This window comes from Gossypium hirsutum, chromosome A05 (assembly GCF_007990345.1).
Source record: "Gossypium hirsutum isolate 1008001.06 chromosome A05, Gossypium_hirsutum_v2.1, whole genome shotgun sequence".
In the NCBI taxonomy this organism is placed as follows: domain Eukaryota; kingdom Viridiplantae; phylum Streptophyta; class Magnoliopsida; order Malvales; family Malvaceae; genus Gossypium; species Gossypium hirsutum.
In genome coordinates this window covers 6,735,893-6,753,180 of record NC_053428.1, presented here as the reverse complement: position 1 = coordinate 6,753,180, position 17,288 = coordinate 6,735,893, and the positions used below count along the sequence as shown (strand labels likewise).

The 17,288-nt window shown below is 33.5% G+C and overlaps 2 protein-coding genes across 2 annotated transcripts; one reads left to right on the top strand and one right to left on the bottom strand.

Annotated features, from left to right (window-relative positions):
- Positions 1–530: 530 nt before the first annotated feature.
- Positions 531–12,565, top strand: LOC107959301 (NAD(H) kinase 1). The gene is made up of 11 exons (XM_016895322.2): positions 531–693; positions 1,899–2,067; positions 2,166–2,285; positions 6,474–6,670; positions 7,021–7,134; positions 7,320–7,414; positions 8,902–9,008; positions 9,787–9,860; positions 10,486–10,564; positions 10,720–11,027; positions 11,979–12,565. The coding sequence occupies exons 1-11, from the start codon at positions 667–669 to the stop codon at positions 12,303–12,305; spliced, it is 1,617 nt and encodes a 538-aa protein (XP_016750811.2). The 5' UTR covers positions 531–666; the 3' UTR covers positions 12,306–12,565.
- Positions 12,566–12,858: 293 nt separating this feature from the next.
- Positions 12,859–17,196, bottom strand: LOC107959302 (phenylacetaldehyde reductase). The gene is made up of 6 exons (XM_016895326.2): positions 16,568–17,196; positions 15,904–16,073; positions 14,906–15,097; positions 14,214–14,376; positions 13,443–13,629; positions 12,859–13,210 (listed from the first exon to the last, which is right to left on the bottom strand). The coding sequence occupies exons 1-6, from the start codon at positions 16,686–16,688 to the stop codon at positions 13,060–13,062; spliced, it is 984 nt and encodes a 327-aa protein (XP_016750815.2). The 5' UTR covers positions 16,689–17,196; the 3' UTR covers positions 12,859–13,059.
- Between the last annotated feature and the right edge of the window lie 92 nt (positions 17,197–17,288).

Sequence of the window (17,288 nt, the reverse complement as noted above, 5' to 3'; positions counted from 1 at the left end):
AAAAAACAAAAACTCCAATCATCTTGATTCTTGAATTCTTTGATATGACATATGATCCCCCACGCGGAGAATGAAGATGGGGAAGGGACCCACCATATGCTTATTCGTGATTATTTATTTTTTTAATGTTAAAAAATAAGCAGTTCAAGTTTGACTTTGAAGAGAGACAAAAAGGGAATGAAAACCTCTCAACAATCCTATGGAGGGGGGCTTGCTAAATCATAACACATTTTATCTCTCCTTTGTTCTAAACAAGGTAATCTCATTAGTGAAACCAAGCTTTGTATTGTAATTTAAAATATTATATTTTGATATTGATGTCAATAAATAAAATGAGTAATAATTTCTGAATTTATTAAAATAATTACAAATAAATCCCTTAAATTTTAACATTAATGATTAATGATAATATGAAACGTATAATTTTTTTATATATATTACTCAAATCGGAAGTAAATTATCTTTTTACCATTTAAATATATATTTTCACCGTATTTATTTACTTCCCCCTAATGTCATGGCACACGTAGAAGATGTGTGATTGACGACAATAGCTGCACTTCTCTCAACTCCTATAAGAAACCTCCTCTGTTCTCCTATTTATCCTTGCTTTCTCATTCTCTCAACTCTCAACTGCCATTGTCTCCCTTCCCTTTCCTCACAACCATGTCTCCCAGCAATCATGATTCCACTGTAATTAATTTTCTCGCTCTCTCTTTCCTTTGTCTTTCTGCTCATTTTCTTTTTTTATAATAATATGCATATCATACATGGCTTCTTTACATGTCTTTGCTGCTTAATTCTTACTTTTTCTTGCTGGGTTATTTGCTTTGTTATCATTATGGCTTCTTTATTAGTCTTTCTGCTATTGGGTTGCTTAGTTGGCTGCTGAATTAAATATTCTTTTGATTTTTCTGTATTGGGTGTTTTTTTTTTTTTTACCTTCAGAATTCTCAGTTTTTATGTTTTTGGTTGTTGATAGTGTGTTGTAGTTATGAAACTGATAAAACAGTAAAATTTCGTAGCTTTAATTTGATAAAAAATGGAAGGCTTGGTGAAAATCTTGAATTGGGCGTGGCGTAGGACTCCTACGATTTTTGGATATGAGAGTTCTGTGTATTCATGCACGTGTGCTGCATTGTACGATTCAATTACTGGTATAACATTTGTCTCTAATTGTTTATCCAAACCATTTTGGCTTTGGTTGACCTGAACTATGTATCTTCCTGTTAATAAAGACAATAGGATGTTTATATTTTCCCTCTTTTGTTGTCTTTGGTTGACTTGAACTTTCTACGTTCTTATTGGGGATCACCATACTTTTGGAAGAATTAACCTAAGTTTACTTCTGTAACTATTCTAATTTCCATTTAAGAAGCCATGTTGGAGAGGTACCAATGATCTTTGCGCTTCATTTGGTTAAATATGTTAATGGCGGTATTCTTCCCTTAAAAAGGATTTTTGGACATTTATGAGGCAGTCTGTTTTGCAGTCCTATATCAAAATCTTTAGGAGCTACTAACTTTATAATGTGTTGCATACGAAACATTATGAAAAGAAAAAAGTGAAAGACGAGGCCAGTGAAACAAAAATAGTTTTCAATCTCTAAAATGCGTTACTTATTCGAGGCTTTGTTTGGTTGTCGCTTTTATACTAGCTTTTTTGCTTCTCTATGTTTCGCTTTAACTAAAAATGAACAAATGGCTAGACTGTAATATGCATTCAAACAGCACGCTTTGCTTTGAATTTAGTAATACATTGTATTAAATGCAAAACCTTGAATAGCATTTTAAGAACCTTTAAATAGTGCCTATAGGCACTGTTAACTGGACTCATCTTAAAAAGGCACATCTTGTTTTCTTATTGGAATCAATTTCATATATATAAACTCTGAACAGGCTTCCTTTGGACATGGGGATACAAGTGTTTCATGCTTGAAGCCAGAGAACGGTTTCGTTGATTCACTTTCTCTTGTCCATTCTGAGAAGGCAGTGGAAGAACTTCTTCAACAAACTCCTGTTGAAGGAATGGATGAGCATCTTATAGAATTCTCAGAAGCTTTGAGAAGTATGTTCTGTGTCAATTTTTAATGCATTTATGCCTTCCTATTGAACTATCTCTTTTTATTTCATTCTTGGTGCTTATTATTATGAACACGTTATTAGCTGTTGCAAAGGCATTAAGACGAGCTGCTGAAGGAAAGGCTTCTGCTCAAGCTGAAGCTGCTGAATGGAAACGTAGATATGAGCTGGAGAAAACCAGGAATATACAGATGGAGCGTAAAGGTTTTTAAGATTAAACTTCATATCTGTTCTGTTATGTGTTTCATATTTTCGGTATTTCATATATTTTGAAGAACTACTCTAAAAGAGGAAATAAAGAATGCTTGAACTCACTTTTTCTAGTTGTTTGATTTACACCTACAACCTAATCTATTCTGGTAAAAAGAAATTGCTGACATTGTAAAGTGCTTAACTGATGGGCACATTCAACTTCATTTGCCTTGTTTGAATCTTTAATTTGTTTTCCTCTACTACTACAAGGTTGTTTATGGAAAACTTGTTTCTTGATGGCACAGTATTTGATATTTAGCCTTGTAACCTTGTAGTCATTAAGGAGGAGTAAAATAACATTTGAATGTTCTTTGTCACATGAAAATTCATTTCTTATGTATTTATATGTACCGTTTCTGTTTGAAGCTTTCCCTGCGGGTAGATAAATGAGTCACTTTTAAATGCTTTATGCTATTGTTCATGATTTCTATGCTATAAAACTAAATGATATTTATTTTTACTGATATTCTTAGTGTGTAAATTTTGAATACATTAAATGATATTTCCACAAATTCAAGTCTAACAGTAACTGAGCCCATCTTCTAATACCTTATTAGTATTTATTTTCATGCATAATTTGATGTTTGCTAACTTGGCCTCAGAAGTCTCTGTGTTATTTTAGAGAAATTACTTTTTAAGTTGATCTTTTATCAGCAGAAAAGTTCCCCCCTCTTTTATTTTGATGCTAATTCATTTCTATTTTAAACAAACTGAAGAAAGAGTCATGTTGTAGTTTTGGAAGTCCCACAGCATGGAGTTAAACAAAAATTCCATTAATGCTCCTTACCTATTTAGTATCTTGAGGATTCTGCTATGGTACTAGATGGTTGATAGGCTGCGGATGTTCTCCAATTTACGTCTATGCAATTAGATGTTACTAATAATTTAGCTTTGGTAAGCAAGTTAATATTACCAATAACTAGTTCATTGCAAAGTGGAAATCCTTTGACCCAGCCATCAGGAGCAGGCTTCCTATCATGAAAAAGTCAGATTTGGCTGCCAACTGAACACCTTTCTAACATATAGCCTTAATTCATCTTAGATAGCCCGACCTAATACTTTAAGTTGGAGAATGTGGCATTCCGTTTCGATCTTGTGATTTGTAGTATACCTCAAAAGCCTCCAAGCAAATCATCTTTGCCCACATTCCCCCTCGCCCCATCAAAGGTAAGGTCTAGTTCTGCAGCGATTAGTTGCATGTCAGCCCTTAGCAGGCTGCTAATAAGTAACAGTAGTCTTAGGAATGTTGTAGGTTCTAACTGATTTTGTGGCAGTGAAATTCTGAAGTTTTTTTCCACAATAAAGAATGGGTGGTAGGCTGGTTACCTTATAAGAAATAGTTTTTGAAGTTATTATCACTCATCTTTTGAAGCCCTAGCAAGAGAGGAAACATCATATGTTGAAGCCTGTTTGCCTTTGGTCATTTAACCTCACCACCATGTACTGTGTCGGGCTATATGGTTATTCCAAATATTTGCTTGAAGCTTTGTTGTCCAGAATCTTCTTTTTTCCTTGAAGTATTGGAAACATGGATATGGAGATATGACTTCCAAGGATCCTCCAAATACATGAAAAAACTTAGAATTGACCCTTCTATGTGTCAGACCTTTTCTTAAGCGGGTCTTTCTGATGTACTTTATTTCGTCGATGTTTGACATTTAATTTATATTTCTGGTTTGTCTAACTTCATGAGCATCTTCTCTCACTCCATGATGTTGGGTTTTGGAAAATAGCTCTTAGGTATTTAATACTTGAAAAATGAGATTTTGGTGACCAGAAGCTGAAACTCCAACTTTAGAAGCTTGTACAAAAATTTAGTGCAGTGTTCCTTATAGACAATTTGTTTTAGTTATTGCAATTGATTTAATACATCAGTCAAGAAGTTAATTTCTACAGTTCTTTTTGCTGCAACTCCAGCCAAACAGGCTGTTCTTTCAAATATTTTTCATCCTTTAATGCCTAATCTATGATACTGGTTCGAACATGCTTAATCAGCTTTGTTGATTTCTCAAATTTCAATCTATCCTGGTTGTGAACTTATGAATGCATCTTTCAAGTTTCCTTGTTAAATTTAGCAGAGCATGAAGTCTAAATGATATTTTTGATTGATAAAAAGTACATTTTAGAACTTCTTTTGGACCATTGAATTTACTGTATCAAATGGATATTCAAATAGCCTTAATTCTGCAAAACATTATAGAAAGTTTTTTACTGCTTTGCATTTTTGCACATTGTCTTCCTTTCTTACGCTTTCTGCTTTTTAGTGAATAATTTTGCTTTGTTCTTTTTTTTTTCCTCCTCTCTTTAAACATCTGCTCTTTTCTTGTGTGATTTTCCTTCCTGCTACATAAAAATGTTACTTATCATAGAGGGGGATAAAGTTGGACTTGCTTCATTACATGGGACTACTTTCAGAGCATCGAGTTTTCTTGTTGCACAAGTACTGGAAATTAGACATTATGTTAGCTTTGGAACTTGCTGATCAAATTTGGACTCATTATTATCAGATTCTGGCTATTCCAGTATCAGGCCAAATGCTATGAAGTTGGAGGACTTGCCCTTCTGTAGATAATTCAATGGAAATTGTAAGAATTATGCTTCCATGTCTTGTCTTCTGAGAATTTTGGAAAGTACGAAATAAGAGAGTATCAGAAGGTACTTGCTTAAACTCTTGCGGTACTATCAGTCATTTTGTTGCTTCCATTTAGTATCGTCACAGCCTATCTAAAAGAATTTGATTCATTTCATTTGTTGGGATTAGTTATCATGAAAACTTGACAGCATCCTTGGAAACTGCGAAAGAAACAAACCTTGTTAAAGTTAATTAGCTTGCAAGAGCTTGGGATTGTATGGCTAAAGGTTCTATATGATGCATATGCTAGGTTTTTAGTACAATTAACTCCATTAGAGGTATATAAATGGTTAAAAAGCAAATAAGATGGTGAAGAAATCTTTTCTTTGAAATGGAAGCTAAATAAAACGATGATTGATGTACCTTTTACCTATTTGTGGATGGTGATGGGATCTGGAGATACTTGTCAAGTGAACCAATTATTTTAAACTGTGCTCTTAATCCATAAAGTTTTACTCGTATGTTAGTTTGGATACCTTTATACACATGCTGAGTTTTAGTTGTGCATTTTAATTATCTTATTCAGTTGGATAGACGTTGTCATCATCCATTTTTTATCTCAAGATTGGTCTATTACACTTTTGCATGAGTTGGCTGCCGTAGTTACTTGAACACACTTAGATGGACTTGTGAGCTCTAGAAGGTTTTCTATTGCATGAAGTTCTCTGTCTCTAATGTCCTTATAAATGATGTTATGGAAACATAACAGTGGATGAGGATGGTTATTTATAGACTGACTCAGGGAAAAATGATAAAAAAGGGAGTTCTCCCTATTGTTATATGTATGTATTGCTGATGTAGCAAATTTGTTCAGGGCAGTGCCTATGGGATGTAGGAGATATGTTAAATGAAACGAAGGCAATGTCCTCAATGTTCAGAATGATGAAATTAGGACATTGCCCAAAATTCTTACAGGAGAACACCCTTTTTTTTTTAATCATTTTCCAAATATTTGGACATTGTTTCCTTTAGTTTTCCTTTCTGTTTTTTAGTGAATAATTTTTCTTTCTTCTAAATATTTGGACATCTTCTTTTGAATAAAAAGGCAATGTCCAAATATGCCAACGATCGGTTTCTTTAGGTGGTTCTTCTTAAATAGAGTTGGTTTCTTTTATCAGAAATCTTCTACAGTTTAGGCAGGAGGAATAAATGTTGGACTTCTCAAAAGAGTTAAAATATGGGGGAGGGGAATTTGCCTTCCATATAATCCTTGATAAAGGATCTTGTTTGTACACTACTGCCATTGAGATGTTAAGAGTCTGCTTCTGAGTGTCTCTAGCTCAAACATTGAGGACGAATTATGACTGTTGGCAAAATTTTAAAGCTGCTTGCTTTGTTTCCCAAGTTCCTTTTTTATGCTTTTTATTTTTCTTCCTTTGAAGAGCTCTAAATTTTATGTTCCTGTACTTCACAGTAATGATCTTTATTACACTGACGCTTTTGTGTGTATTGACCTCTCTATATTGCTTTGAAGTCTGATGTTAATGCATTTTACTCTTTTATGGTAGCTCAAATTGCTGAGCAAAATGGTAATATTGATTGCGGGAAAGTGAAGAACTCAGACAAACAATTGATGCAGCAGAATGAACTGGACAAGATTTTTGATGAATGCTGTATGAAGCATGGGATTTGCTCCCATGAGGTTCTTCGTGACAGAGGATCAGACTCGAGTTCCAATGTAGATCGAAGTAAGATGATGAGAAAGGTCTGGTTTGTTATTATCCTTCTATTTTGAACCAATAACCTTCTAGCTTAGTATACCTTTTCTATTTCCTTGTTCACTTGGCATCTGTCCCTTTTTTTATCTTTTTCTTAAATCTTTCCTCTTTCTGGATGTTTGTTATGTTATTTGTTTGGTTTGGACAACAACATTATCTAGGCTTTCCTTTAATGTTTTGTATGTTTTAGGATTCAGCTTTTCATATTTCTTCCCATGGGCAAGCAAATACATTATTTCAAGTCTAAGGAGGACAGATTATCCAATTCACCAATGTGAAATCATTTTTAGCATAAATGTTCAGACCGCATAATTCAAAACTATGTTTGGTGCGACAGGCATCATTTAAACTTTCATGGTGGTGCAAGGGTGAGAATGGTGATCAGCACAAACATGACATTGTCTCTTTTGAAAAAGGGAATATTACGACTGCAGAACGCAGCAGTAAACAGGTATTCCTTCACCTATCCAGTTAGGGAGCTTTTTTTGCTGCAAATTTATAAGCAACACACTTTCTATCATGGACTAATATTTTCCCTTTTTTCCCCCTTAGTATCTTCCTTAAAATTTAGTTTGGATATTGTTTGTTTATTATTTGCCTCCTATCTGTCATCTAGTAAACCCTTTCTCTTTCCAGATTTCTCTGAAGTGGGAATCTGACCCGCAGACTGTGCTTATTTTGACAAAACCAAATTCAGTTTCTGTTCGAATTCTTTGTGCACAAATGGTCAGGTGCGGATATTGAGAATGATAATTACCTTTACATTGTGAAATTCTGAGTGCAAGTTTCATGCAAATCGCTTTAAGTCTTTTTGCCTTTGCCGATCTCTGCAAAACTCTTCGAGACATACAAAATAATGCATATTTTAATGTGTTTCACTTGCTTTAAGGCTAATTATCCCAGGGAAAAAAAAACAAAGGACTTGCTCCTGCTTTTTGGTCATAATATAAGCGCCTTTTAATGCACTACTTCATTCCTCTTCTCCATGCCTTATCTGTATGATTCATCCATGACCTATGGTTTATCGCTGGGACCTTTCTTTCTTATTTATGTGATGCTGTTTCTTGTGATTTAGGAGCCATTGTTGAATGTTGATGTGGTCTTAGAGGGATTTACTACTTTTAAAGCTAAAACAGTTTTAGTTTCTTTGAAATATTTGTTGTAAGATATAGGATACTTGCTTAAATTTCTATCATCTTTATTCGAGAAATAAATTTATTCAGACTCTCACTTCCATATTCAACAAGAACTTATGAACAAACCTCCTTAATTAGATATAGCTTTATTGTGAACCATTTTTCTTTAAGGTTGCATGCACGGCAAAGCTAGGATTTCTGTTTTGAGGATTAAATTATAACAGTAAGTGTAAAAATATATATTATACTCAAAATAAAACAAAATTATACTATATACTTCTTTAACTAGTAAAAGATAAACAAATTTCAATCTACTTTGTGTGTACATAAAGACCCTGATAAAATTACAAAGTTATTTTAAAAATTCAAGATGAAATTATGAAGATTTATTGAAAAAAAAAAACTAAAAGATGATGAAGAAAAATTAAAAAGAAGTTCCATACACAATTAACATTGAAAATTCTTTGAACAGTATTTATTAGTATAGAAAGAAATTATTTGACTAATTAAAAAAAAAGGTAAATTCTTAATTTAACTGCAACTATTAAATCTAAAAGTATTAATAAATTACAAAACTTGTCACTTATGCTAAACTTTTGTCCTTTTTTCATTAGCCAATAAAAAGAAACTCTTGTAAGAGGACCAAGTTAAAATTTCATTTGGGTGGGGGATGTGGATTTGAATAATGTATTTTCACCACAAAAAGGTAATATAATTAAATTTCTAAAGGTAAAGTGGGGCCATGGTCCCTGTAACACCCCTGGCTTCGCCCCCTGGTTGTTTGGTACTTATGCTAGATGGCACTGCCCCTTGACTGCCCTGATTGGCTGCAAGGTGGTGTTTAGGTCGGCTGATGTTTAAGATATTTCCAAAATCAGGGTATTGTTCTTATTAATTATTCTGAGGGTGTTCAACTTTTTGTAATTTTTTGGCATTTCTAGTTCTCTGGACTTGCATTAACTTCTTTGACTTTATATTGTATATTGTCTTTACAATGTTGCATGTACATATTCCTTAAAAGGGCAAAAGAAATTTTCTTCTATTGCATATTTTTTTAATCTCACTCCAAACCTTTCATCCAGATGGTTGAAAGAAAAGAAAAAGTTAAACATTTATGTTGAACCACGTGTGAGAGCTGAACTTCTGACAGAATCGTCTGACTTCAACTATGTACAAACATGGAAAGATGGTAAGTAGTTAGTCATTTATTCTGCTTATGGAAGTAGTTATGGTTATACTAATACCCATTTCACAATGAATTAAATATCTCGGCTTATTATATCTTTGGTGCTGCCTGTCTAGAAGCTTTTAAGTGTTGATGTTCAATTCTCTACTGCTTGGTGGTTCTTTTTATTTGCTTTTATATAATTTTTAAAATACATGTTTCCAGGTTCATGTTGTTAGACAGCCAAGACATTGATTCTCTACTTGTGTTTGCAAACCTCAAATATAGATAATATATCAAAGATGGGGAAAATTGGATTCATTCCAGATTCTTTCTTAACATAGAATTGGATAAATTTGAATTGGGAAAATAACAATGCAATAATTATATATAAAAATAAAATTTTAGAACAAATGAATTTTAGATTAAATATAAGGGACAGAAAATATGAACATACTTATTTATAAGGTTCTGTTTTTGCTCAAGGCACCTATGTCTTCTCCTTTGCTTCCTTTTGCCAAGAAGTCCTATCCACTAGTATCTTTGAATCTTTGCAAGCAACCTTTTTCTAGGATTAGATATAAGTTTACAATTGCTAGCTTTTGAGAAACCTACCCTTCAATTTAATAAAGAAACCAAGATTCTTTTTCTTTTTTCTAATTTAGTGCTTGTTGGTATTTGTAGCTGATGGTTCTATACTTTCTCTGCAGTCAATTGGCTTGATGTATTTGTCATGTAACTATTTTTTACTTCTAGATTATATTCTGATTTCTTATTTAACCATTTTTTTTTTGCTCTTTAGACCAGGAAATTTTGCTCCTACACACAAAAGTTGATCTTGTCATAACCCTTGGTGGTGATGGAACTGTTCTATGGGTAAGTTATTTAAGTTTGACTGAACCCATATTTTTAAATGAAATGGCCAACCTTTGAGAATATAAAATTATCACTTCGATTGGTGTAATGTTGGAACAAATGGCATTTACATTTAGTTTTATTCTACTATATCTTTATGAAGGATTTTAAATTTCGTTAAAGTGTTTGTGCACTATATCTGGATTTTGAAGCCTGCAGTATGCCATCCTTGCAGTGAATGCCCCTTGGAACCTACAAAAACATGGGAAGGCATAGTTAAAAACCCAAATACATTAGTAAAAGTGGAAGTTAATAAATTTTCTAAAATGATTTTTGTTTTCGTTTTTATGAAATTATTAGATATTTATTTAGTTTGTTTTTTTGTTGTTTTTGTGAAATTAAAAATTTGCCACACTGAACATCAATTCTGAGTCCTTCCCTGGATAGTCTCTCAAAGCTCTGTACCATCAGATTTTATATGGACTCAGTTTCCTTAACATGACTATAATCATTGGAGCAGAACTTACCTGTACAAGTAAATCTGGTGCCATTTGAGTTTCTTCTGAACTAGTTATGTTGGTTTTCTTTTCTTATTTATTTTGGATTTTTTCATGCTTAGCAATCATCACCTAATTGTTCTTTACAGGCAGCATCAATGTTCAAAGGACCTGTTCCTCCAATTGTTCCATTTTCTTTAGGGTCTTTGGGCTTTATGACTCCGTTTCGTATCCTTCCACTTCATGAAGTACTTCTTTAATGAAAGATTAATTAAATGATTATTAAAAGTGGTTAATTTGAACAATTTTTTTTTTTTTGTAGTTGAAAATACTTGTTAACTCGCATATCAGAACAAAAGGAAAATTCTTTGACTTTGCTGTAGATAGTGAACATTTTAAGGAATGCCTTGATTCTGTCCTGAGGGGACCTGTCAGTATAACCTTACGACACCGCTTGCTTTGTCGTGTTATTAGAGATGCAGCTAAAAATGAGTACGAAACAGAAGAACCTATTCTTGTTCTGAATGAGGTTACAATAGACCGTGGAATATCATCATACCTCACAAATCTGGAATGCTATTGTGACAATTCCTTTGTCACATGCGTGCAAGGAGATGGTTTAATTTTGTCAACAACATCTGGTAGCACTGCATATTCTCTGGCAGCTGGAGGATCAATGGTCCACCCACAGGTACATTTCTGATAATCATCATAATTACCGTTAAATTTGAAAATATCATGCTTTATGGAAATAATAACATGTCGGAATTTTGATGACTAAAAATTTGGAAGTATTCCTTGCTCTTTCCTTGAGCTTGGTTTGACTAAAGATAATATTATATTTAAACAAAAGCTAAGTGTTTCCAGTACTTTGCTGTTCTGTTTTGTCTATTTATACAGTAGATATGTAAGGACAATGTGATGAATTTTCTCGGTAGTTAGATATTCATTTCCATAGAATCTTTCTTTACAGGTTGCCAAATACCACTAATAACAACGGTGGTAAGAAAAAGTAAACATCAGCTGTAAAATAACTTCTTTTTCATAATCTCATTGGTATTCCCTTGCCCAATAAATTTTTGGTAGGAAGGGAGTGTAATGGAACTATCCTATGTAAAATAAGACCATGATGTGGTCTGTTTCATATCATGGATGATGCATGTTAAGTATAAGATAGGGTTCAGACGTGCTGTAAATCTCAGTATCCATCATGTTAATTTGAAGAATTCCATATGTTTTCACCGAGATGAAGCAACAAATTGAGGTTTGTGAGGGTGTAACGAATGGTTTAAGGCAGGCAGGGCATCTATGGATAAAATTAGCCTCAAGTTGGAATTTTGTGGAATATTATCTTTTCAGATGGATGGTGTCATTGAGAGGATAAAAGAAATCTGTTGCTACTTAACATTGGAATCTTGATCTTGGTTTATTCATTTTCTTTGACAAATGATACATAATGTTCTTTTTTCCTGCTTAGATCTTCTTAATGCACATTTGGTTACGCAACACTTTGGATTTTGTCCTAGATCTTTGCCTCATTATACTTTTTTAATGCCATTAGTTTCTATGTTTATTTTCAGAATATAATCATGATCATATAACTAAAAATATATGTTGCTGATGTAACATCCTAAAATTGCAGGTCCCGGGTATCTTGTTCACACCCATATGTCCGCATTCATTATCGTTTCGACCCCTGATATTGCCTGAGCATGTCACATTGCGAATAGTGGTGCCATTTAATAGCAGAAGTCCAGCTTGGGCATCATTTGATGGCAAGGACAGAAAACAGTTAGCTGCTGGGGATGCTCTTTTGTGCAGTATGGCACCATGTCCTGTTCCAACAGCATGTCAAGTTGATTCTACAAGTGATTTCTTATCCAGCATCCATGACGGCCTCCACTGGAACCTGAGAAAAACACAGTCGTTCGATGGCCCTTGGGAATTACAGGACATAATCCAAATTTAAGTTCCGCATTTCTAGTTGGAGTCTAACTTATATTATATTATATACATATATATTGCTGTCATATATGTTTCAGAGTTCTCGTAGGAAAGGGGAAAGCAAATTTCAAAAAAAGAAATGGCTGTAAAGTTTTTATGATCTTATATTGTTTAGAGGAACATTGTATTAGTCCTCCTACACAGCTGACCATAACGAAAATTGTAGTTAAAACAGTACGTGTTCATGGCTGTTATGAAATAAATAGTGGTATTTTACATGCAAAATTTATCAAAATAGCATTTCATATCACTTGTAAATTTTTATATCGTGATTTATTTACCAAGCTCGATATAGTATTGTAAATGACTGATGATCTTAATTTTCACAATTTAATAATAATATGAACTGAATCTACCTAAATTACCAAAAATTTGTTCTAGATCATGAATAGGTTTTTCTCATCATCATGAACCTTACTATCCTTTGGAAAGGTACCTGCTTGCCAATTGGACAAAGAGGCCATGGGAGAGTGAGTACTTCATAAAATAATTACAGCAGCTGATATTAAAATTAGAAATTAAGTCAAACACAGTTTTCACTATTAAATTCATCATCAGTTTTTCCTAGTCAAATGTCTGAAACAATTATACCCAGAAGCCAACTGCTAGAGGGCCAATAAATTATATATTATCCCATTCTCAAGAAAAGTGAGAAAAAATCATAAAAAAATGAAAATTTATTCACCAATTTATTTGTTACGGAGGAAGGAGATGCAGGACTAAGACTCAAAACTGACAAATCCCTTTTCCTTCAAGCTTTCTACTGTTTCCTTGAGACTCACATCCAAAGGAGTGAACTCTATACCCAATGTTTTTGCTTTTTCCTTTGACACCTGATATGTTGGCACATAAGGCTTGTCATCTGCACATCTGCCATTATTTTATCAAAACCGCACTCTGCTTCAGTATTATAATATAATCCCAATCCATTGAGAATTTAATGATAACCTATAATATATATTCTTCATAGAGTGGAAGATTTGATTATAATTTAAATTACTGGAAAAAGAGTTTAGAATAAAAACTTTTGGCTTGAAAACCAAGGGAAGTGCTGTATATAGATAGACTAGAGAAGCACATGGTGGTGAGTCAAAGAACTCACTTTTCTGGAAGCTGGAAAGAAGGATAGAGCTCACTTAACATCTTCACAACTTCCGAGCAATGTGCAACCCTCTCGACTAAACAGTACCTTCCACTAGCTGATGGAATCTCAAATGCCTGGATGTGTGCATTTGCAACGTCTTTTACATTAACCCAACCAAATGTTGCATTTGGAAATGTTTGTGCTCCTGCCCAAACAACACAGGATCGACATGAGATTAATAACCAAGTTTGACGAAAGAAATTCCTAAAACTACTACATTGCTTATCCACTTTGCAAACCACGGACTTCCCCTCTTCTCACCATCTGTTTCTACTTTCTTCTTAGAAGGCATGCAACGCAAAAGCCGCAGTTATGTCAACAAGCTACAATTTTCTTAAAGACAACCTAACATGGTGGACTTACGGGATGTAAGATCTTGCCATTTTTTATTACGCAGTACTTATACACAAATTTTACGCTTGACGAATTGATTACAAGGCCTTTTAATCGAGTATTTCAATAGAAAGAACAAAACAGATACTTAATAGAAATCTTGATTTATAATATCAGTTCTTCCCTTTAAATCGATAGACATTTATATATTGGAAGGTATTACTAATACCTATAAGAGACGTACAAGGTTAAGTGTAAGTGTATTTTCAGAAGGCCCTTGAAGAATGATTGTATTTAAAAAAAAAATTCTCAACCACCATAGTTAAGAATATATATCACCAAATTAAATGTAATGCAAATAGCTGTGAAGGTAAATGGTAGCGTGGCAAAAATTACCTTTAATTAAGCTTAAAACTGCTGCAGCACTTGTGTTAAGTGTTGGCTGCAAAAGAGGACCGATCACCATCGCTGGGTTTACGACAACCATGTCAAGACCCTTCTCTTTTGCAAATTTCCAGGCAGAATCTTCAGCAATGGTTTTTGAGACTACATACCAGAGCTGAACAAGGAAAAATATGAGATAAACATTGATTAAATTAAAAGATGACATTCAGCAATAATATCCTCTTATAAAATTGAAAAAGAAAAAACCCTGTGCGATATATATTAAAATATTAGGTTGTAGCATGACAAATCGTGTAGTGTGCAAACAAGGAAATTGAATGCAGAGTAATGATTTCAGCAACAAGCCAACAACTAGCCAGTCCATGCAACCATGCAGAATTTGTTCTGAAAACTGTGACCAGTATCCCCAACATACTAAAAGGACAAGATAGTCATGGATTAGCTTGTTACAAGTAAAAAAGACTCACAGTTAAACCAGTTATTCAGCCAATCTACAAGTCAATTTTTAGATCCTAAGATAGAAGTAGCCTATTACTTAGCTTGCAATGTGTTTCCAATATAAATCCTTTTTTTTTTCTTATTTTTAATTTTTCCTTAGTAATTTCAGTGTAACAGGTTGAAGTTCCATATAAAACACAACACAAATCTCAATATACTAACAGATGTATAGTATATATACTCACCTTCAAATTCTTACAGTACTCAGGATCGGTAAACCAACTTTCATCAACCACAACATCTGGAGTTCGAGGTTTCCCATTGTATGTGACTGCAGCTATAGAAGACGTCAAGACCACTCGTTTGACAGATGGTGTATTAGCACATGAGTTCAGAACATTCAGTGTTCCCTTCACAGCAGGATCAAGTAATTCTGCCTGAGAAGGGCAATGAAGAGCTAAAAATTTACTAACCAATGAGAGATAAGTTATAACACAGCCAAGAAAAAAAAAAGGTTGGGAGGACTAGTGCTCTCAGAAATAAGTTTACTATACTCTTAAAATACTATATACAAACTTAAAAACTTGAAAGAGGTCACCACTCATCACTGACCACCATGATCATCTAGTGTGTATGTCATAAGTCTTATAGCAAATCCTCTTAAACCTTTAAATTATGGGGAATGTTTCCCTCCAATAGCATACTACAAGTCACAGAGTAAATATCAGCCTACTTCTCTACTTGTAAGTAATGCAAAAGCCAAATGGTTCAAATTCTTTCCCAGTATTTTTGAAAACAAAGCACCACTTAGTTTTCATATGATTAAGATCCTGGCCACTAATGGATAATGTTATAAGAAATTTAATTGTGAAATGCTCTTCCAAGAGAAATTATTTTGCTACTTAACCTACAAAAACCTCTTCAATAATAGACTCTGCGATCAAAACTGATGACTTCTTGTCATCATCAAAACCATGCAAGAACATTTTAAATGATCCAAAAAGAAAGGAAATGATTTTTTTTTTTGAAAGGAGGAAATGAAATTTTCAAAAACAAAGAAGGCAACTGCTACAATGGAGTTCATTTACCAAAAATAGAGAGCCTCAAGAAAGTAATTAGATTTTATTAAAGAAACAATGCTTGACAAAATAGGCAACTTTCATCCTGTTGTATTAGAAAACAATATATTGCATACAGTGGAAACTAAAGGGTTGATCATATAGGTAAAGAATTCAACATCAACCTGTGGATCAGTGACATCATGATAAAAGGGAGATGCTGTGTGAAAAACACCATCACAACCTTCAACACCAGAATCAAAGGAACCTTCTTCCAATAAGTTTGCTTTAAACAACTTGAGCCTTTCCTCAGCACCCTCAAGTGCAAGCAAGTGTTGTGTCTTTCTTGGATCACCTATTCATGAATAATAACTAATTACTATGATTGAAATAATTTAGGAAACGTCTAGGTAACACTTATAAGAACAAAAAAGAGTTAATGCAAAAAATTATGCATCTAAACAAACAATACAATATGCTAGAAACAAGAAGTTGTGTCCCTATAAACAGCAGATGCTCGTATATAATTTTTTTTTTACTATGCATGGTTGGTAGGAGAGAATATTGGAAAAGGGTGGGTTGCCAAAAAAAAAACAAAAGAGAATTAACATAACAAAAAAATCTTATCCTCATTAAAATATTCAATCAGAGCACATAAGAATGTTACAATGTCAGATATATGGCAGTTTCTTGTTTTGTATGCACGAGTGCAAATCACAAGAATACAAGAATTAACATGAAAAAAAATCAGAAATAAAACAAAATAAAATGAAACAAAGCGATTGAAATCCGAGAGAGAAGATGAACAAAGGATGAAGATGCGAGATCATGAAAAGAAAAAGAACAGACTTGGGTCACGAACAGAGGCTTTGACAGTGTAACCACGAAGGAGAAGGTGCTTAACAAGGCATGAAGCGATGTAACCTGAGGCTCCAGTTACGCACACGGTTTTTCCTTCGCCAGTGCTCATAATTTTTATTGTTTATTTTTGGGGAAGGGGGAATTGTTGTCTGTTTTGAGGGTGGGAATTGCAGATCGTTAATTCTTTCTTTGTAACTGACAGTTGCGTTTTCAATTGCTGTCTTTGCGTTTGCTATATTTAACAAGGAAGGAAGGAACCTCGTAGCCATTACCACTGCAATGGGCCTCACCTTCTAGTTCTAGGCCGACCCCGTTCATGGTTTCTCTTATAATAAGCTTCATGCAATCAATAAAAAAATTATTACCACGTGTTGTTACAGTGGAAAGTGAAAAGGACTAATCTCTATCGTAACTATTTAAGATTTATTTCCTAAAACTGATTATCTTTTTATATTGATTATTTTTTTATGACATGACATTGATTATGTTAATCAGTACTTTATTTAAAGAAAAATATGGTTTTTTTTTTATCTAAGGATATGAAAAGAAGTATCCTTTGAAGCAAGGAATTAAGCATCTCAAATCATTTGTCACTACACGAAGTAGAGATGAATTTAATAATAACCAATTGAGTAATTTTCAGTTCACTTGTAATTTTTAAACAATAATAATAAAGGTTCGTACAATGGCATTTTAGTTTTCCTTTCAC